The sequence below is a fragment of the Helobdella robusta genome (genome assembly GCF_000326865.2).
Source record: "Helobdella robusta unplaced genomic scaffold HELROscaffold_54, whole genome shotgun sequence".
Classification (NCBI taxonomy): domain Eukaryota; kingdom Metazoa; phylum Annelida; class Clitellata; order Rhynchobdellida; family Glossiphoniidae; genus Helobdella; species Helobdella robusta.
The window spans coordinates 46,121-67,854 of NW_008705287.1; the positions used below are offsets into that span (position 1 = coordinate 46,121).

General features: G+C 33.8%; 3 protein-coding genes across 3 annotated transcripts; 1 reads left to right on the forward strand and 2 right to left on the reverse strand.

Moving 5' to 3' along the window:
* Positions 1-1,013: 1,013 nt before the first annotated feature.
* On the reverse strand, positions 1,014-3,387 carry HELRODRAFT_86847 (hypothetical protein; the record flags this gene model as incomplete). The annotated part of the gene is made up of 7 exons (XM_009028230.1): positions 1,014-1,229; positions 1,409-1,489; positions 1,587-1,634; positions 1,912-2,002; positions 2,105-2,207; positions 2,442-2,482; positions 3,269-3,387. The coding sequence occupies 7 exons, from the start codon at positions 3,385-3,387 to the stop codon at positions 1,014-1,016; spliced, it is 699 nt and encodes a 232-aa protein (XP_009026478.1).
* Positions 3,388-3,731: 344 nt separating this feature from the next.
* On the forward strand, positions 3,732-12,707 carry HELRODRAFT_193551 (hypothetical protein; the record flags this gene model as incomplete). Its single annotated transcript, XM_009028242.1, has 19 exons — positions 3,732-3,879; positions 3,969-4,091; positions 4,389-4,536; positions 4,699-4,810; positions 5,634-5,759; positions 5,939-6,026; positions 6,487-6,572; positions 6,814-6,982; positions 7,500-7,833; positions 8,152-8,359; positions 8,552-8,750; positions 8,849-9,100; positions 9,263-9,468; positions 10,117-10,315; positions 10,662-10,805; positions 11,143-11,273; positions 11,469-11,586; positions 11,858-11,997; positions 12,127-12,707. The coding sequence occupies 19 exons, from the start codon at positions 3,732-3,734 to the stop codon at positions 12,307-12,309; spliced, it is 3,114 nt and encodes a 1,037-aa protein (XP_009026490.1). The 3' UTR covers positions 12,310-12,707.
* Positions 12,708-14,099: 1,392 nt separating this feature from the next.
* Positions 14,100-21,397, reverse strand: HELRODRAFT_193552 (hypothetical protein; the record flags this gene model as incomplete). The annotated part of the gene is made up of 11 exons (XM_009028243.1): positions 14,100-14,694; positions 15,194-15,349; positions 15,477-15,714; positions 16,099-16,419; positions 17,007-17,147; positions 17,451-17,552; positions 17,756-17,833; positions 18,323-18,427; positions 18,869-19,005; positions 19,155-19,455; positions 21,362-21,397. 11 exons carry the CDS (start codon positions 21,395-21,397, stop codon positions 14,651-14,653), a joined length of 1,659 nt encoding a protein of 552 aa, XP_009026491.1. The 3' UTR covers positions 14,100-14,650.
* Positions 21,398-21,734: the final 337 nt, after the last annotated feature.

Here is a 21,734-nt window from a genome sequence, read left to right on the forward strand (position 1 = left end):
TGATATATGATGTCTGAACCAAATATAAAGTCAAAATCATTTCTATCATGAAGATTTGGAAATTCATCACCCCAAGTGTAGTTAACAACTTCCACCCTACCTTGTCTCATCATCTTGTCGTCGTAATTCAATTCACAGCATTTTCTTGTGTGATTTGTAGCTTCCGGCAAATCAGTTAGGATGACCTCAGCCCCCAACGTGCAAGCCACAATTCCTACAAGGCCACAACCGGCACCTAATTCTAAACAACGCTTTCCTACCCAGAAACCATCCGGATATATACTTCTGTCATCCAAGTATTTTGCTAACAGAAAGGCTCCATTCCAGAGTTTGAAGGCAGTGTTTTGTTCTCTATTAATCTCAAGATCAAAATTTTGATTTAACTTTATAATTTGTTTGCTAAACGAGTAGATGATATCCTTTGACTTTTCACTAATTCTCGGATTGTTGAACGTCCAGGGAACCACCGCCATAGAATACTCAGTCGTTTCGTTCAGCATTGTTGCCTTCGATTCACTTTTAACTTGTTTACAAAAAGTAGAAATGGGCTCTACCAATGCGTCCACATAATACAATTACAATACAATGACCACACAAACTCGTTCAATACAATGTTCACACCTCAAAACTTAGCTTACGCATCTTCCAGCTCAGTGAAGTGAGTCCATGCCGACGGGCACATGATGAAAAGGTAGGAAATCAAAGAAGGCGAACGTGCCCAGCGCTAGCGATAGAATTGTGCGTTATGAATTTTATGGACTGTTTAATTTTGTTGTTAGTTGATTACCTTGTTAAAATGAAAAATTTGTGAAATGTTAATAGTTTTATGTACAAGATGAAACATTTGCTGAAAAGCTAGATTAAACGTTTTTGAGTTTTTCCAGGCAACCCGACGCTATTACTATTAACTTATAACTTAGTCAGCTACAAAAATATATAGATTAAATCGAAGGCTTCAAAAAATGTTTATATTCCCATTCAACTTATCCATCCAATCATCGACCTTATTTACATCACATTTCCTCCAGCACACAACTTATAACATGCTTCACCATATAAGCAAACACAGCCAAACCAGCACAAAATGCTAAATTTGTGATGATTCCATTTAAAATTCTGCCATTGTTGGATGCTATTTCGTTGATAGTCAGGTTTATGCTCTTCCCTGATTTGGTTTGTTCTGATTTGTTGTTAGCTTCCTCTCGTTTCTTTAGTTCGACCTCTATTTCCTGTTTGGTCAAATTTTTTTATGAACATTAAATGAGAACTTGTAGTGTAATAAATCACGTCACTGTTGCTAAATGGTCTAACTGGCAAACGTGAAATGCATGTCTGCACGTTTGGCAAGTTGTTCATCAAATGAATTTAAAAGTTTGAATCAACATTAGAATGATGGTAAGAGGCATACTTCAGCAAGATCAGGAAATAATTCACAGAATGTTTTGTCTTTCAAGTTAAATTCAGCACTCTGCCAGGCTAATTGTTTTTTCTGTTCATTCAGGAGTTAATTTTTCTAATTAAAAGCTCACATAAATCTCAAAAATTATGGGAGTTTGTAATTTAAACAAATGCATCACTCAACTAACAATGTAGTCAGAGGTTTCAATACTTCCCAATGTTGGACTCTTCTCTAGCTATAGGAAAAAAATAAAAGTTAAGCAAGGTGTTGGATGTTTAAAAATATGATGTAATTTGAAAACACTTAAGACAAGGAATGTGCTTTGAATTATTTTTTCAATATTGTAGGCATCTACATTAAATGAGTGCACATTAAATGTGCACAAAAAGTAGTATAATAAATTTAAATATAAATTAGTAAAAAATGCTTTAATTGCATGTCTGTGAGCAGTTTTATCAAAATAAAAACTACTGTAATCAAAATGTTTGTATCAAATTAGATTGCAATCATACCATGAAGCTTAGGAGGCCGGTTAGTATGGTGGCCACTCCCCATGCCGGGTTCCATGTATCTGGATGGAAGTCACTGATTGATAAGCAGAGCCTGTATGTATATGAAAAAAATAAAGATGTTAGGAAAAGATTATAGTGTGCTGAAAGTTGAGTTGAGGTTAGGATTATTGTAATAATAGAAAAAAGTCATTACCTTTTATTAACGCTGAATCTTCCATTTGGTGTTATCATGTAGATACTAGGTGGCTTGAATGGGAAATCAGCTGGAAACACCAGTTTTCCATGGTAATAGCCTCCTGTGTTTTATTATTTATTTAATTTAATTAAATTAGTTAATTATATTGTATTATCTTATTAAATTTATTTATGTTGATAATTTTGCAAGTAAAAAGTTATGTTGTCATTTTAGATACTGCACTGAAATTTCAACATGATATATGAAAGCTGTGGAAGATTTAAATACTAGTGTTTGGAATCAATTAATTAATTTGTAATTTTTTTATGATAAGTAATTTTTAAAATGAAATGACCTTCGTATAAAGATTTTTCTGGACCTTTCACAACGTAATGCCTAAAGTGAAAGTAAAAGTCAAGTGCTTTTAATAGTTGAAGAGGTTTTTTTAATAATGATTATATTTGAATGACCAGAACTTAATCACTGCTTATTAAATATTAAAAGACAAATCAAAAAACAAAGAAAAGTTAAAAAATTATGAATAGTAGTTATTGTTATTAATTATATGTTATGTCAAAAAATAATAGAAAAAATAGGTTACTTAACATTTAATTAAATAAAATCAATAAAATCAGCATTAAATTCTCATTAACCATGCGTTCATCAAATATAAATTACAAAACTAAGAACAGTTATAAATTATTATTATAATATAACAAAATAAGCTATTCCAAGTTATAAACTGAAACTCATATGTCATATGAAACTCATATCATATTATACAGAAAATAATTAAATTAAACTAAACTAAGCTCTAAAGGAAAGTTAAAACACAATAGCTGAAAAGCAGTAAGTAATTCATGAGTTAATTTTAAAAATAAAAAGTATAAAAATAAATCATATTTTAAAGGTTACTTTTTGTATTTAAGTTACTAAGTTAAAGACATTTTTCAAGGTGCTTTAGGAGCCTTAGCAAACTATACAATTTTTTAAAGAAGAGTTACAGTTACTGCCATATCATGGAACACAGGGAGCTTGATTGAGTAGTAAGCAATGTAGTAAAGTTTTGTAATGTAATGAAGAAAATAATGGCAAACAAAAGAAAAAAAGAGGGAAGAAAGAGAGAGAGAGAGAGAGAGAGTGTGTATGTGTTAGTGTGAAGAGCAGACTGACACAACCGACCATTGCAGAATGTTGCTGGGCAGTGGTTCAGCGAAGACGTACGGAACCGGATCGTGCTTGATCCTCATATAATCCTGCTTCAATCTGGCTGTGGCCGTCGTGTGTCTTCGATTGCTCATATTTGTAACCTAAATTAGTATTTCGAAATTTGCTCCTAGAAAATTTCAAATACTAATTGATTTTAATACATTTTATTTGTTTACACGACAGTTTAAAAGGAAGTGTAATAAAAAATTTAATTGAAATAATTTCATTTTCATCAATAAATTCTGTATACGTTTTTTATTTTGTTATTAATTAAATTATTTTAATTAACATTTATAACATAATAATAGCAGTGTTAAAGTTTAATAAAAAATATTTAAATTTTTGTCTGTTCTATGCACTGTTTATGCATGGAAAATAACTTATTATCGTTTTATTTCGCGTGTAGTCTGTTTTAGTATTTGAAATTAAGTTACCGATGGTTTCCGTGTTAGTGTTGGGGGGTGGGGGTCGTGAAGAAGCTATCGCTTGGAAATTGTCACAATCAGAAGACGTTGCCAACGTTTTTGTCTGCCCTGGAAATGGTGGCACGGAGTTGGTGAAAGGAAAGATCAAACGTCAGTTAGGTCGGTTGTTGGTAGTTGGTTGCTTTGTTAATTTCAAAAGATGATATGATTAAAATGGATTTGATAACGTTTCAAAATTTATTCATAAGGCCTCGACTTGAAGAAACATTGCGTCATTGTTGAGTGGTGTCAGAAAAATGATATAAAATTAGTTGTGATTGGTCCAGAAAATCTGCTTGCAGATGGTTTGACGGATGATCTAACAAAGGCAGGTTTGTGATATGAAAGAGAGGTTGTTAGTTTAGCAGTTTAGCTTATTCTTGTTGGTTTTTTTTTGAGCACATTGATTCCATGGTTGTTATATTCATATATTATCAGAGTCACTTCATCATATCTATCAAATTTATTTTCATGTCTGTTTCATTTAATAATGAATGATTTTATGTTTGCTATTGGGCTTTATCTTAATGATGCTTTTTTCCTATTGGATCACAATATAAAAATGTGTTCTAGATTGATTTAAGTTGTTTTAACATAATCATAATGAATAATAATTAAACTAAAAATAGGTATTCCATGTTTTGGTCCAAGCAAGCAGGCAGCCCAAATTGAGTCAAGTAAAGAATTCATGAAACATCTCATGGACAAGCACAATATTCCAACAGCCAAGTGGAAATCTTTTAATCACTGCCAGGATGCCAAAGCTTTCATTAACAAGTTAACTTAGTTTTATATTTCAATTCTCACTATTCACTCATTTCTATTTTATCCTGTTTAATACATCATTTATCATTAAGAATGATTATTATAGTGTTTAATGTATTGCATTTTATGGACCACCAAATGACAATAGTGATCATTGTCTAACTCTAATTTCAGTGCAGACTTTGCAGCCCTGGTGGTGAAGGCGAGTGGGTTGGCAGCCGGGAAGGGGGTGGTGGTGGCCAGGGACAAGGAGGAAGCCTGCAAGGCTGTACAAGATATGCTGGAGGTTTTCATTTGTGTCGACAGCATCATTTGTATTGTATCAACATCAATATTTCGTATCAAGGATACTTTGTATCAATATCATTTTGTGTGAACAAGATCATTTGTGTGAACAACTTATTTGTATTGACATCAATATTTTGTATCAATGATACTTTGTATCAATGATACTTTGTATCAATGATACTTTGTATCAATGATACTTTGTATCAACAGCATCATTTGTATTAATTACATTTCATCAATTAATGTGTCTTGTTACATTTTTGCATGGAGTCCAGTGACATTAAATTGTTTTTTCTTCTTTGTGTCATTTGCATTCAGTGTTAACAAGTTGATGATAATCTTACAGAGGTGGAGGATTCATCCATTTATATTTATGATTCCTCTTAATGTATAAATAACTCTCTTCTTTATGTTAATGTTTGATTCATTTTTATTTAAATATTTATTTAGTTGAATATTCTTTTTAAAGTCAAAAATATTTGGAGAAGCAGGATCAACTGTGGTGGTTGAGGAGCTCCTTGTTGGGGAAGAAGTTTCTGTGAGTTGTTTGTGGTGTTGGTTGGTTGGTTGATGTTTGATCGCTTGTTTGTTTGTTTAGTTGGTTGATTGATTGATTGCTTTATTCATTGGATTGATTGGCTATTTAATTGATTGATTGGTTTATTCAGTGGTTGATTAGTTGATTGGTTATTTAGTTTGATTGATTATTATTTATTTGATTGATTGTTATTATAGATCAATAAGTTTAATAAATTTTCTTTAAAAAAATCATTGATAATTAATTGTAATTGACCTTTTTCACGATTGAACTAACTGATCAGTGTCTGGCTTTTTGTGATGGTGAGAGGTTGGTGAGCATGCCAGCGAGTCAGGATCACAAGAGGCTGTTGGAGGGGGATGAGGGACCAAACACTGGAGGGATGGGGGCCTACTGCCCCGTGACTAAGGTAAGATTCACATGTCATTTTTTTCCAATTTCTTTTTTTCGCTTTAATTTTTCTTTATTTAGGTAAGGACTAAACATTTTTGATTTTGTTTCTATTTATTTTTTATTTATGCTTTTTTAAATTCTTAACCTATTGCGTCTGAACATGAATGATTTTGTTGTATTGTTCAACCAACAAAGGTGTCTGAAAGTCAGATGTTGGAGATAGAAAATGAGATTTTAAAGAAGACATTGAGGGCAATGAAAGATGAAGGACTACCATTCAAAGGTCTCTTGACTGATTGGTTTGTTGATAAGTTGTTTGGTTTGTTAGTGAGTTGACTGGTTGGCTGGCAAACTGGTTGGCTGACTAGTTAACTGACTGGTTGGTTGGATGGTTGTTGGCTGTTTAGTTGGTTGGTGTGTGTTGGCCGGTTAGTTGGTTGGTTGGTTGGTTGGTTGGTTAGGTGTGAGAATGATTGATTTGTGATTTCTTGATTAGCCTGCAAAATTCTCATTTGAATTTTCATTTGACGAAAATGATTTTTGAAGAGAACGCTTTTCATCAATCATCAATATTTTTATTATGAAAATCATTAATTGTTATAACTTCATTTTGTATAAAATCACAAAACATTTGGATTTCCTTCTTGCCACTGTTGTAACTGAGGTTACTGTAGTTTTGCGTACCATCACATTGTATCTCATATATGACCACAATGAAACTACATGACTGTCAATCACATCAGGAGTTTTGTATGCTGGTCTCATGATGACCAACAGTGGACCAAAAGTTCTCGAGTTCAACTGCAGATTCGGTGACCCAGAAACTCAAGTTTGTGTATTTTCTTCTTAATGTAAAGCTTTTTGTGACGTCGAAATGTATAATTAATTATTATTTTGGAGTTAGTTACTTCTGATATGCTTATAAGAAGGATGACTTGAGGTTTTTCTTGTGAACTTAGGTGGAAAGGATTAACTATTAACAATGAAACTTTTGTTGTAAACTGTTGTTGTTAAAAATTATTGTTTGCCATGGCTGATGATTCTCATGACACAACAAAATTATAATTCAGGTGCTGCTGCCACTCTTGAAATCAGATTTGTATGCCGTAATGTTGAGTTGTGTTGAAGGCAGGTTGAACTCTGACCTTGTCCAATTCGAGACCAACAAGTTTGCACTGGGCATTGTTCTGGCCAGCGAAGGTTATCCAGGTGACATTGTGAAAGGTCGTCCAATCACAAGTCTGTTTATTATTGTTATTATTATTATTATTATTATTATTATTATTATTGTTATTCTATCATTATTATTATTATATAACTGTTATTGTTGTTGTTGTTTATTTGTGATATGATTTCGTTTTAATTTAATTGCGCTGTCACAGTTACATTCATTAAAATGTTATCAACTGTTTCTGTCCAATAAAAAATATAAACTAGAAATCGTTGTTGGTTGTTATTCGTAGTTGCTTCTGAATGGTGTACTAATCACTTTAAGGAATTTTATGTTGAATGGGCCAATGATTTATCAAATGTTATGCCAATAAGATAGTCTGGCTATGTGTGTTCTTTTGTTTGCAGTTTACAATATTACAATATTCATAAGGGTGTTTTGTTTACAGCTGTGTGACCTTAAAAATTGAGAATTGAAAATTTATACTCAGTTTATAAAAGTGCTAGATTAATTAAAATAACTTTTTTAAATTGCTGATTACAAATTTATTTTCCGTCTTGAACTCACCCCAAAAAATTACTGTAGACCTACATGAAGCTCTTTCCCAATCTGATACGATGATCTTCCACGCCGGAGTTGAATTAAAAACATCAGAAAAAACCTCGCACATCCCTGACCGCCATCTCGTGACATCTGGAGGCAGGGTCATGACCTTGGTAGCCACTTCCACTTTTTCCCTGAAAGATGCAGCAGCAAAGGCTTCTAAGATGGCCGATGTAGTAGAGTTCGAGGGCAAGCAGTTCAGAAGAGATATTGGATGGAGGTCCATGGCGGGAAGTGACTGTCATCTTTTTCCACATCAACATCTCTCTCATCGACATCATCATCAGCATGGAGATTGCAGGGAAATCGTGAATAGGTGAGAGAGATAGCTTTTGTGTTGTCTTATGTTTTTAAAATTATTTCTATGTTCATGATTGATTCAGTGGCTGATGATTGATTTCTTCTTTATTTGGTTAGTTTTTAACATCAATGTGACATGATTTTCCAGCTTAGTTTGTGCTTAAATGTTTTTTATGTTATTTTTTTGTTATTATTCAAACATTGTTCTGCATTTTTTCATTCAGTGTCATTGCCATTTTTCGATTTTATATTATTTAAAAAAATAAATAAATACTGTTTATTTAAATTTAATAGTTGAAATTGTTGACCATAAACCATAATAACTTCAACACAGACCTTCCATGACGTATGCCAGTTCAGGGGTCAACATAATTGAAGGTGACCTTTTCGTTGACAGCATTAAACCCATCACCCTTTCCACCAAAAGGTCTGGTTGCATGAGTAACATTGGTTCATTTGGTGCCATGTTTGACCTGGCCCAATTAAAATACAATGACCCAATTCTTGTTTCAGGCACTGATGGAGTTGGCACAAAATTAAAGGTGGATTATTCTTACTGTTTGTTTGTTTGTTTGTTTGTTTTGTTTGTTTGTTTGTTTGTTTGTTTGTTTGTTTGTTTGTTTGTTTGACCTTCACGTTGAATGCTTTCCTGAGTAATTAATATTTTATGTTTAATATGTGTTGTTAATTTACTGCAAATCACAAGAGACATATTTATTAGTTTTTGTTAACAGATAGCTCAAGCAGCAAACAAGCACGATACCATTGGGATAGACTTGGTGGCCATGTGCGTCAATGATGTTCTCTGCCATGGTGCTGAACCAATTTTCTTTCTTGATTACTTTTCTTGTGGCAAGTTGGTTAGTGGCATGGCACAAAACGTCATCAGAGGCATCGCATCTGCGTGTCGTGTTGCTGGCTGTGCGCTTGTTGGTTCGTATGTTTCTCTTTCTTTGTTTTTGCGTTTATCCCAGCTGTCATTATAAAATATATCTAGAAATGTTCCTACAATTAATTTGCTGGATGTCCAGGGGGAGAGACAGCAGAGATGCCAGGTATGTACCACACCGACGAGTATGATCTTGCTGGTTTTGCAGTCGGGGTTGTAGAGCGAACCAACCTGCTGCCACTGACAACCAACAACCAGATCGCAGAAGGTGATGTACTCATTGGTTTGTCGTCATCTGGTCTTCACAGCAATGGCTACAGTCTGGTGAGGAAGATTCTGGAAGTGTCTGGAATCTCCATGGCGGATGTGTTGCCGTGTGGAAAGACAACTGTGTGTAAGCAGCTGTCTGACATCTCTTGTTGTCTTGTTTAATAATTTTAAAAGAAGTCACTTTTATTACGCATGTCACTACAGGTTTTATGACCATTTTTAGATTTATAGATCTCATAATTTTATGAGCAATCTACCTCATCCAACCAATCACACCACGCAACAGGTGACCTCCTGTTAACGCCAACCCACGTTTATGTGCCCTACTTACTACCCCTTATGAAACGACATGGTCTGATCAAGGGATGTGCCCACATAACGGGGGGTGGTCTGCCCGGAAATGTATGTCGCATTCTTCCTGATGGTCTTCGAGCTAAAATGGATGCACTCAAGTGGAAAGTCCCTGTTCTCTTTGAGTGGCTGAGGAAATTGGTGAGAGTGGGTGGAGATTCATGGAGGTGTAGGGGAGAATAAAAAATTACTGAGATAAGAAGGAGGATTTGTGAGAGTTTCGGAGAAATTGAGTGAGATAAGGAGGAGAATGTGTAAGAGGGTAGAAGGAAATTATTGAGGCTTGTGATAAGAAAGAAAATTATTTTTGATGTTTTGCCTGTTGGATTTCGCCCAAGCATGGTTGAATTATTTTGAATTGTATTTCAATTGCTCATGTTATTGCGTGTTGGTGGTAAAGGACAAATCTAATTAAGTTTATTTTTATAAAAACTACTGTTCCACCGTGCCACATACTGCCACTGTCAACTCGGAGCATAGATTGTGTGTGTAACGTTTGAAGTGCAATGTTTGCCTGGTTAATTTGAAGCAGTGAACTTGCAGCTCTGGTGTAAGCAAATAAAGAAGGATTGTTAAGTGGCTCATTATTCTCAGAGCTGCTTACTAGAGGACCAACAGATAGAAAAACTTAGAAAGTGGTTTAAATTTCACCAAGCTATTTATTTAGTTCAGCCAGTCAAATCATGTATTAAGCTAACTTTTCAAATAACAATTTATCTCATTCATTATTTAACCAATCAAATTGCTCGGCTGATGGACACGCACTCTCACCCACCAATGATATAACAGGGCAACGTAACAGAGGATGAGATGCTGGGAACGTTCAATTGTGGCCTGGGGGTGGTGTTGGTGGTTGGTCGACAGGACGTGCAAGTTGTGGTGGAGGAGATAAATGCAAATATCAAGGAGGAATGTAGGAAGAATTTTGCTGTTGGTGATGTTGAAGTTTTTATTGTTGGAACTGTTGAGAAGTGCTCCAATGTGGCAGGTTGGTTTTTGTTGCGTTGTACTCTTAATTCTTATTTTATAATGTTCGTAACTCAATGTTTATTATGCATACATGTGTAAAGGTTTTCTAGCAAAAATCTCAATTGGATGGCTTTTTTTGAGCAAATTCAATGGTAAACATAAATGGCATGTATTTTATTTTTCAAGCAGTTCAGCTATCCAATACTGTGATGTTGAGTGGTGTTGGATTTTGTGGGAGTTGTCTGTAGTTTGGTGACTGATGATTGATTGATTGTTTATTGTTGATTGTCTGTTTGTAGTTGATGATTGTTGGTTGGTTGCTGTTGTTTGTTGTTGAGTTTTGTTTGTTGTTTCATTTCTGACAGACAAGAAAGTCACAGTTGATAATTTGCTAGAGTCTCTCCACCAGTCATGGAAACTCAACAGTCACCAGCTTCCAGATCGGAACCATTCAACATCATCATCGTCCGTGGGTAGGAAGAAGGTTGCTGTACTCATTTCTGGTTCAGGTCTGGTGATTTCTTCTTCTTCATCATCAACATCATCATCATCATAGTCATTTACATCGTCAGCACTATTATGATCTTCATAATTTTACTATTTTCATTTTAATGTAGCAACCTTTAATTTAAATTTATGTTAATTATGATGTTCACTCTCATCATCATCATCCCTATAACTTTCATACATTACTATCATTACAATATTGTTTAAATTAACTAAATTACTGTACCATTCAATCATTTACATTATTATCATATCATTATCACTGACTGCCAAATTATCATCATCATCAGACAACATCATCATCATTAGCATCAGTATGAATGAACCTCAATTACACAGGGACCAACCTACAAGCCTTGATTGACGACAGTTTGAAACATGACTCCCCATACTCAATCACACTTGTTGTATCTAATGTTGCTGATGCATACGGTCTCCAGAGGGCCCAACAAGCCAGCATTCAAACATGTGTATGTTCGGCTGTATGTGTATGTTGTGTTGTCGGTTTAAAATTTCTGGTTGATGACTGGATGGCTGGTTGGTTGGTCAGTCGGCAGGTCTTTTGGTTGGTCGATCAAATGTTTGGTTGATCAACTGATTTTTTCATTTTTCCATTGGTTGGTTGTTCAGTTAATGGAGGCTTACGTTCGTGCACTGATTAACAGGTGGTCGACCACAAACAGTTCAAAAGTCGGGAGGAGTTTGACAACAGAATCGACCAACATCTCAAATCACATAATATTGATTTTGTCTGTCTGGCTGGTTTCATGAGGATAGTCTCCGGTTTGTATGACATGCATACAGCAACCAATTAGTTAACATCAAAACATGCAGCAACCAATCATGTAGAATCGCATGCATCGACTAACATCAAAATCAAATGCAACGACCAATCAGTTAACATCATAACATGCTGCAGCCAATTAGCTCACATTATGACATATCCATCCAGAAAAACATTATGTAACATCATTCTGTAATAGACAATCATCTTATTATTGATGACCAGTGGAAAGAAACATTGCATAACAAACAAAACTTGACCTCCTCACAGATCAGTTTGTAGAGAAATGGAGAGGACGCATGTTGAACATCCACCCGTCACTGCTGCCCTCATTCAAAGGCCTTCATGTCCACAGGCAGGTTCTTCAGGCCGGAGTTCGAGTTTCCGGTTGTACAGTTCATTTTGTGTCGGTTAGTCCATCAGCATTAATCATGTTGCTGCTTTGTTGTTTTTCACATTTTTTCGAAAATGATACTGCTGGTACGTTGTGCTCTTTCTTCAGCGCTCTTAACGCCACACACGCACACACATCACAACAGAACGAGTTAGATGGGGGTGCCATACTGACCCAGGCCACAGTTCCCGTCCTGCCAAACGACACCGAGGATGACCTATGTGAAAGGGTCAAAACAGCAGAACACAAGGCTTTTCCTGAAGCTCTCAGACTGTTGACCTCTCAAAAGGTCATGCTGGGTCAAGATGGCAGGGTCATCTGGTTATGATTGGATTGCACGTTGCTGTTATTGTTGTTTTTGTTGTTATTGTTTTTGTTTCCCACTTATGTTTGGTTAAGTTTTTTTTGTTTGTTTATTTTCGTTTTGTATAATTTGTTTTAATTGAGATGTTGATAATTTTAATTATTATAAGATCTAGCAGGGAAGTTGGTGCTGATTATGAAATTCTTTTGAATGATGGTGGAAGATGATGCTGATGATGATGATGTTATTGACGATTATTATGATGACGATGTTTTACAAAATAACTTTTATTATACAAACCATTTTCTTTTCTCAATTGCTTATTACTCATAGGTTACTTTTGCCATATCTGAATTATTTAGTTTTTTTACGTTTTTGAACACCTTTTTCGATATTTTATTAAATGACTATAACATCTCATCAACATTGTCGGGTTCTCTTTTGAAGATAGATGGCAGTTGATAGCGATTTTTTGTGTTTTGTCAAAAACATCCAATGCATCTTTTTCACATAACATGTCACTCAAATAGAACGACTGTCAGTCGGTTAACAAGATTCAGTTGTGGGATTGTGATATTTAGTTAGTACTGGTGTCTACCAACATGTTATAACAATTTATTCGTGATTCATGATGAAACAATTAACAAATTCAGTTATTCATAAATCAATACTGAAGCTTAATACAATATAAATGATTATACATACATAAATAACAATACATGATATTATCTGCAGCATTCGACGACTTTTATAGGCACAAGTCCAAAACTACTGCTTAAAACCAGGGTCTGATCTCGATGTCTAATCAAAGACGTCGTGCACGCGTTTGACTCTGCTGCACAGCTTGCTCTAATAATGGAACATCATCGAGAATAATTAATTGTGGCCAACATGACTATAGATACTGCTGTAATTTTCATCAATAATTATATATATATAATACATTGGTATATATATATATATTATATATCAATTATATATATATATATATATACATATATATATATATACATAAGCGCTTATTACCCGGGCTATCCTTGCTTTTATCGTATCATAAAAAAAAGTTAAAGCAAAATTGAAAAAGTGAAACCGAACATAAAACAATAGAAAAATTTTGAGAAATTATTTATTAAAAAAGTTATAAAGCATCAATCAAACAATAACTAAGCAACTGGAAATGTTTCGAAAAATGGTTTCAAAAAAAGAAAAAAACGGAAAAAAATCGGTAAACACGAACGTTTTATTGCCTTCCTTGGTGTAGATGAAAATTTCAATATTAAGACAAAAAATTTAACTCAGCTTTGTTTATCATATCTCACTTTGTTCGAACATTAAAATATGAATGACATGATTTAAGAGAATTTCATTAAAATCAGTCTTCCATTACCCAAAGAACGTTTTGATCCTATAACGTTAGATTTTATAACGATTTAATAGATTTAACCCTATAACGGTTAAATTTTATAAAAATTCTTACAAAAATATGTACAAAATATTTGTTAACATGCGCTTAGTTGATGAGAAACATCACAAAGCCACGATTCGATACAAGATAGATGATACAAAAATGACTTAGTTTATTGAAAATTGCAAATTTATTTATAGGTTTTTCTAAACGTCAATCCTTAATTAATCTGGGATGCCCATTAATAAGCCCATATATAACATCAATTGAAAATTAAACACCAATGAACATTAATTAAAATTTAATAAGAAAGTTAGACACATTTAGAAAAAGTAACGACTGGAAAATGAATTTTTGGCTAACAGCAACTGCCTAACGTTGATTTAATTTGAAATATTTGTAGAAAGTCTATGAAATGAAACATGTAGAAACAGTTACAACATTCAATTAATTAACAAACAAGCAAGTTTAACTCTATAAAATGAGAAGGTCAGGAAAATATATGTGAAGGAATATTTTGTAATATAAACTCTACGGTGGTAAGTGCAGTTGTTGGAATGATCGACAACTGAACTACCGATACCTTGAACAATATATTGGTTCGTGTTGATGATAACATTAATGACAATGATGTAGATAATGATGATAGTGAACAATGATGATCATAATGTAACGTTTATTTAGAGGGAATGTGCTGTGCATGGCGATAGTGATCACAGTGATGAAACGTTAACAATGTGGTGATCAATGACATTAATGATGATGATGATGACAATAATGATTATTGTAATTACGATGATGTCTTTGAATAATGTTAACGTAACTTACATTAAAGTACACGTTTGTGTACGTCTGTATGTACGTAGATCTAAATGAGTGTACCTCGGTGCTTACATATGAGATTGCGTATGACTGAACGTGTATGAGTGTGTGTGTGTATGTGTACATGTGCAAGTGAAATCATGTGTTAGAGATGACAGCTCTTTCTTTAGGCTCGAGCAGATCTGATGGATGAAATAAATTTAAATAAAATAACTTAAATTATTAATTAATTTAATTAAATTATGATTGGGCAAAACAATTGAATGAAAGCTCTCTCCATTTCATCAAACGATCTCTTTTAAATCGAGCGATCAGTTTTTGTCATGTCATGTCATGTCTCCATATTCCCATTTCATTATCACGTTAGAACAATTGTTATATGCAATTCGAATGTAAAATAGATAAGAGAGAGAAGGAGAGAGTGATGGGCTGAATGAATGAATGAATGAATGAATGAATGAATAAAAGAATGAATAAACAAAAGATCATTTACAATTGGTCAGCTGGTAGAAAAATATTAAATTAACTGAAAATGATATTAATTTAAATGGAGGGTAAATATTAACGCATGTACTGAATATGCCAAATAACTCCAGAGATAAAGGTAGGAATGATAAAGAGTGAGCAAATTGGAGAATGAATGATGAATGGATGAATGAATGAATGAGTGAGTGAACAAACCAGCTATGATCCGATGCCACGGGAGGGATATATGCGTTAGGAATGAATGAAGAGCCGTGCTATTTAACCGTCTTTGTTCTTTAAAGGCAAAATATGATTGGCCGAATGTTTTAAAAAGACAACCAATGGAACTCGAGTTTTTGTTATCATCCAACTCTGTTAATTTTAATTTAAAATTTTTATAAATTTATTTGTTTAAATGAAAATAAATTTGATGAATATCAACCTAACTATTTGATATGAAATGAAGAAAGAGGATTTAACTAGAAACAACTCTACGAACCATCCTGCAGTTTAATGCCATTGATCAGAGCCTCGGGCAAGCCCACCCGATCCACCGAATCCTCTTCCGACCTTGACCTGTTCCTCTGAGGCCACCCAAGTGACAACGTGCTGCTGTGGCCGACGTTTTTATTGTCGCCGCCGCCACTAAAGTTCCTCTTGCGATGATGTTGATGGTAGTAGTAGTACTTGCTGTTCATGCTTGGATCACTCGAGTGCCTCTCACCTATTCCTTGGTCCTGTGTGTTTATGTAGATGCGCGCGTGCGTGTGTGTGCGTGTATGTGCTTGTAAGTGTGGATGCTTTAGTGAGAGCGTGTACTGTGTGGCTGTATTTGTGTGCCGTTAAATTAATTTTGCGTGTGGGCACGCAAATGTGTTTGTGTGTATGCATGCATAACAGCGATTTAGAGTTAAAACATACGTTGACTTTGTTACTAATAATAATTGAAGGTCGCCTGTTCATTTCCAACAGAACTGATTAAAACAAAAAAATCAGTAGTCGTCTGATACAAATGCACAAATAAGAGAATGCACACATACAAACACTAGGAAGAATAAATGTAGATGTATTGTTGGGAAAACATGCACCCACAAAACAATTATTACAAAACATCCACATACGTTAGATGTTGTGGCTGGTTTATACTTTTTCTTCTGCATGGCAAACAGCTGCTCATGTTCAAACCTCGAATAATTGAATCCATTTTGATCGAGTTTCACCTGCCGGGCTCTCCTCACCCCGATCTCCGTTATGCCCTTCCCATCCGGACCCCTCATCTTCAAAAACTCCACCCGCTGGTAGGCCACACCCTCCCCGTCGTCATCATCATCCGGGCTATCCATGCTGGTTTTGTTGCTGCTGTTGCAGGGGATGCTGTTGTTACTGAGCCAGCGGAAAGATGATGACAGTTTGTGATAGAGGCTTTTGTTCTGACTACTGCGCTGTTGGTGGGTTTGAATGATATTTTTTGATTGGGTCACTGTCCGAACCTTCTTATGATATCACGATAACATCATCACCACATTACATCACATCCTCACAAACAAACGTCATGACATCATTGCATCACAATACTACATCAGCGTATTCGTATCGTCATCACATTAAATCACATCACGTAATCATTGATTTATTAATTTTTGCCTATTTACACAAGCTCCCCAAATATATATCATGACTTTTATACGTTTTTATATCCGCTCTATATATTGATATTTCTTTTCAATAGGAATTTTTTTCATTTTTTACTGCATAAAGTTTAGGATTAGAAAATGTGTTCAGGTTTATGAGTTTCAAGACTATTTATCATCAATTCTTTAATTTTTAATAAAGATTTACGCCTTATTCTCACTCCTATTACCATATTATATTATAATAAATTATAATATCATTATATCAAATTGTGATGTCACCATAACAACATCGTTCTACCACTTTGTGACGTCATCGTAGCAACATCGTTCTACCACATTGTGACTTCATCATAGAAGCATCACCAGCCTTATCACGGATCCAGGAACATACCTACCTTATCGTCATATCCCTTCCTTAGATCCGGATACTTGACGGATCCTTGGAAGAGGACACATTTGAATTTGTCCCTCTGGTCCTTGGCTACCAACTCCACGCACAGCAGCTCACTATCTCTCATTATCAAATCTGAAAACGCCTGGAAGATGATTTTTATTCAAATTATTATATTCATATTTTTTTTCTATACTGTTTTTATTTTGTTTAGGTGATATGAATGACTTTTATCTTAAATATTATCATCCGTATTGAAACACTTATCTATGCCTGCAAGTACTTTAATACAAATGGAACTTAAGAGGTTGTCATTAATAAGATAACTATATCGATAGTTTTAAACAAATTATGACAAATATTAATAATAAGAGAATAAAATAATAATAATAATAACAACAATAATAACCACAATAAATAGTGACAGTGTAAATATAAATAAATAAACCTCTTCATAATTGTCGATGGTAAAGTAGATGTAGGGGTAAGTTATCTCCTCACTAGTGCCCTTGACCTCTGCCCCTCTGTAACTCGGAGAGGGGTACACGACCTTCGAATGTCAAGGTCATTATTATTATTTCTGTTGTTTTTAATTTTCATTCTATTGCCTTTTTTGTTATTGTCTATATTGGGATAGCCAAATTAAAAAATTGACAATAGTGGACTTAAATTTGTCGTGTGTGTGTGGTGTGTGTGTGGTGTGCGTGTGTGTGTGTGTTTGTGTGTGTATGTGTGTGTAAGATTAATAGAGACCTGTGTAAATTTCTTCAAGACTTGAAGTTCATTCCTGCCCGTTCTGGTGCAGACGGCACATGTCACATGGTACTGAAACTTTTGAGGTAGTTGGTTGATTGGTCCGTTTGTTATTTGATTGGTTGGTTGATTGATTGATTAAGCGTTATTTGATTGACCGATTGAATAATAAAATTTTTGTGTGAATATATAATTGGTCGTTCGTTGGCTAATTGTGAGGTTGGTTGTATACTCTGAAATCCATGATAATACATAATAAAATAAATGTTAATTTTTAAACAGTTTAGTCAATCAACCTGCCAGATAGTCAGCACATGAATGAATAAACAATTATATCAAGGAATTTATGTAAACAAAAGCATACACCTATCTTGCCAACTTACCAACCAAGAAACCATCCATCCATCCAACTAACCAATCAAGCAACCAACCATCCGTCCGACCATCCGTCCAACCAACCAACCAACCAACCATCCAACCCACCAGCCATCCAACCAACCAACCATCCGACCAACCAGCCATCCAACCAACCAACTATCCAGCCAACCAACCAGCCAGCCAACTAACATGATGAAGAATGAGATTGAGATAAACAGTTTCCTCCCAGTTGACGTCGAGACTCAAGAGGGATGGCAGGTTACTGGAGTTGCTCCTGTACACCTCAACATCATTCTGACGTCATAATGAATGGATATATATCTCCAAAATGTTAATTAGGACAATAGAATTATTAGAATACTACAAATCATGGTTGATTAACATATATTGTATCATACCACAACATGACATGGCACAACACAACCTAATATAGTATAATGTAATGTAATATAATATAATATAACATAAAATAACATAATATAATAAAAATTAATGAATGTAATAAAGAAAGCATAAAAAAAACACAAAAAACAGATTCAAATTAAATACCAAATAATCTTAATAATGATGTGGCACCAATTGAAAAACATTTTTTAAAAAAATCATAGAACCAAATAAAATTAACACATCATTATTTAAATGAAAAAATTTATAATAACTAACTTCATTTTTTTATTTGAATTAATTAAATAGAAAGAATAAAATAAAAAATAAAAAAAAGTCTTTTCCACTGACAGATGGAATTTTGAATCCGGAAATGGTGAACTGCTTGACGAAGAACAGCATGTCATCCTGCTTCGACTTTTGGTCGTCGGCATTCAAGAAGTATGTCTGAAACAGGAATGTCCAGAATGTGTGAGAATCATAAGGACCTAGAATAAAATTGTTTACGTTTTTTAAAAATACTTTTTTATAACTTTTTTATATAAATGTCTTTTTTTATTTATTTATTAGATTTCAAATTAATGAATAATTCACCCAACTACAATCAGTCAATCACATTCCTCATTTCATCTCAAACCTGTGGTGGACGTGGAGTTCTCCAAATTTTCAGATGCCTGTTTCTTGTTAATAATGTGAGAGAGGATGGTTTTCCCTTTACTGAGCTGCTGGTCGACATTGTTCTCCAAACTAGCAAAGAACAGGAAATCACTGTCGTACGTGCGGCCAAACCTGTCCGTCAGACATTCTTCCTGTGGTGATCCGATGATCCAGTTTGATTTCTTGTGCTGGGGTGAGTTCCAACTTGGTGAGGATAAGTTCAAGATTTTTTTTCCGTTAGAATTTGAAGTTATTGCAGTCATTTTGTTGAGTAGGACATTCTGTTTGTTATTTGTCGTTGCGAGTTGAATAATAAAAGTTAGAATAAATAATAATTAATTAATTAACTAAAAGTAAAAATCATCTCAACTTGAAAACTCGATCATATGGTAAACTAAACAAACATTAGTACGATATTTTTTATTCACCTTTGAGAGGTTTTGTTTTCTTTTCAAATTATACCAATTTTTTCTTAGTATGAATCATTAATATTTTTAAATTAATTAAATTTTTCAAAAACATCAATATATAAAAATTTTGTCATAAAATATACCTAAAATAGTTCTCTATAGAAACTCTAGTTCGAGCCCATGAAAAATAATTTTTTCAGAATGACGTTATTTTATCTTCGAACAAGAAATCAATGCTATAATTTGGTAATCATTAGTTATTGTTATTTAAAATTAGTCAATTTCGATCATTGAATTTCCTGTAGGAAGCGTTTTTATCTGAGCGTTGAACTAGGAACAATTAGAAGTCATTACGCTGAACTTTCACAATGCAAATGATCAGGTTCTAGAAAAGCGTACAGTGGTAGTGATGCGACATGGCAATTTCAATTTAAAGTTCCATGCTTTTGATCGATGGAGGATTTAGACAACTTTGACGAGAGGCAAAAAATTTGAAAATGTACTTTTTTTGACTTTTATTTAAAAATAACTGCTCACAACGAGAGGGCCAGTGCCCTCCGCCCCCTAGTAGATCCGCCACTGCTTTTGATTAAATAAATTTAGCAGGCATATAAATAAGTTAACTTGAAAAATTTCTACTTAAAATTATCATTAAATTATTATTACAAAACTATTTGCAACACAAATAACCCGGCACTGCAATACATCACCCCTTCAATATATAAAAACCTTTTTAATAAAAAACATAAAGCAATAAAACCATTTAGTCTAAGAATAGAAAACCATATAAAAACATTTAATAATAATATTTTAAATAAATCCATTGACTACATTCCTCCTTGGAGACTAAATCAACCAACAATCAATACCTTCCTAACAAAATATAATAAAATAACAGATGCAAATATAATCAAATCAATAATTAATGAATTTCTCCTTCAACATAAGAATCATACAATTATATACACTGATGTGTCTAAAATAAATGAATCTACATCCGCTGCAGTTATTATAGATAAACAACAGATCCAACAGCATTTGCCAAATAATACATCAATTTATACAGCAGAACTTCAGGCAATTAATTTAGCATTAGATCATCTAAAAAATGAAAACAATAAAAGATATATCATAATGACAGATTCTTAATCAGCTGTACTAGCTCTCAGACAAATTGAAATAAACAATGAATTTATCAAAAACATGAAAATCAAAATACATAAATTAATACAAAATAAATTTAGCATTCAGATAGTATGGATACCCAGCCATATAGGGATACGTGGCAATGAAAATGTTGACACATTAGCAATAAAAACCCATCACATCCCTATTATAGATATTAAAATTCCACATTCCGATTTGAAACCAAACATAACAAAATATCATAAAACTTTATGGCAAATCGATTGGGATCAAACAAAAACGCATCTTCAACAAATACATCCATATATTGAAACAACAAATATTAAAACATTTAACAATAGATTTACATTAAGTAAAATTTATAGAATCATGATAGGTCATACTAGTCTCACCCACAACTATATCCTAAACAAAACAGAAATACCAATATGTCAATTTTGTAATAATAAATTAACTGTAAAACATATATTTAATTGCAGTGAAACAAAAGAAAAAAGGAATTCCCTATTCTTACCTGATAATCTTAATGACATTTTAAAAACAAAAGAAGATATCATCTTAATGATAGAATATCTAAAAGATTTAGATTACTATGATAAAATATAAAATACACAAAAATATCCCTAGAAACCATGCTGTTGGGCGGGGATAATTTTAGTTGGGCCATGTCGGGACATTGTTGCGGAGTCTGGGCTAAGCCAAATAAGCTTAGATTATATGCATATCAATGTACTTAATCACGTATCCACAATTTCCTTTTCTCGAATTACAACAAATACGGATGTAGATTTAATGGTTACACTGTGGCTAGGAGTGTTGGGGTGGCGATGCTTTGGGAGGGGGATGGGCACTGGTCAATAATCCAGTTTTTTTTGCTGATGAATGGCTTTTGCTTTGCGGTACTCACCTGCATAAATATATAGAAGAATAATAATCTACTCATGCTTATGTAAAAACACAAATTAATAACCATCCTTGATAGCGTGTCAGGGTCCTGCCGTGGA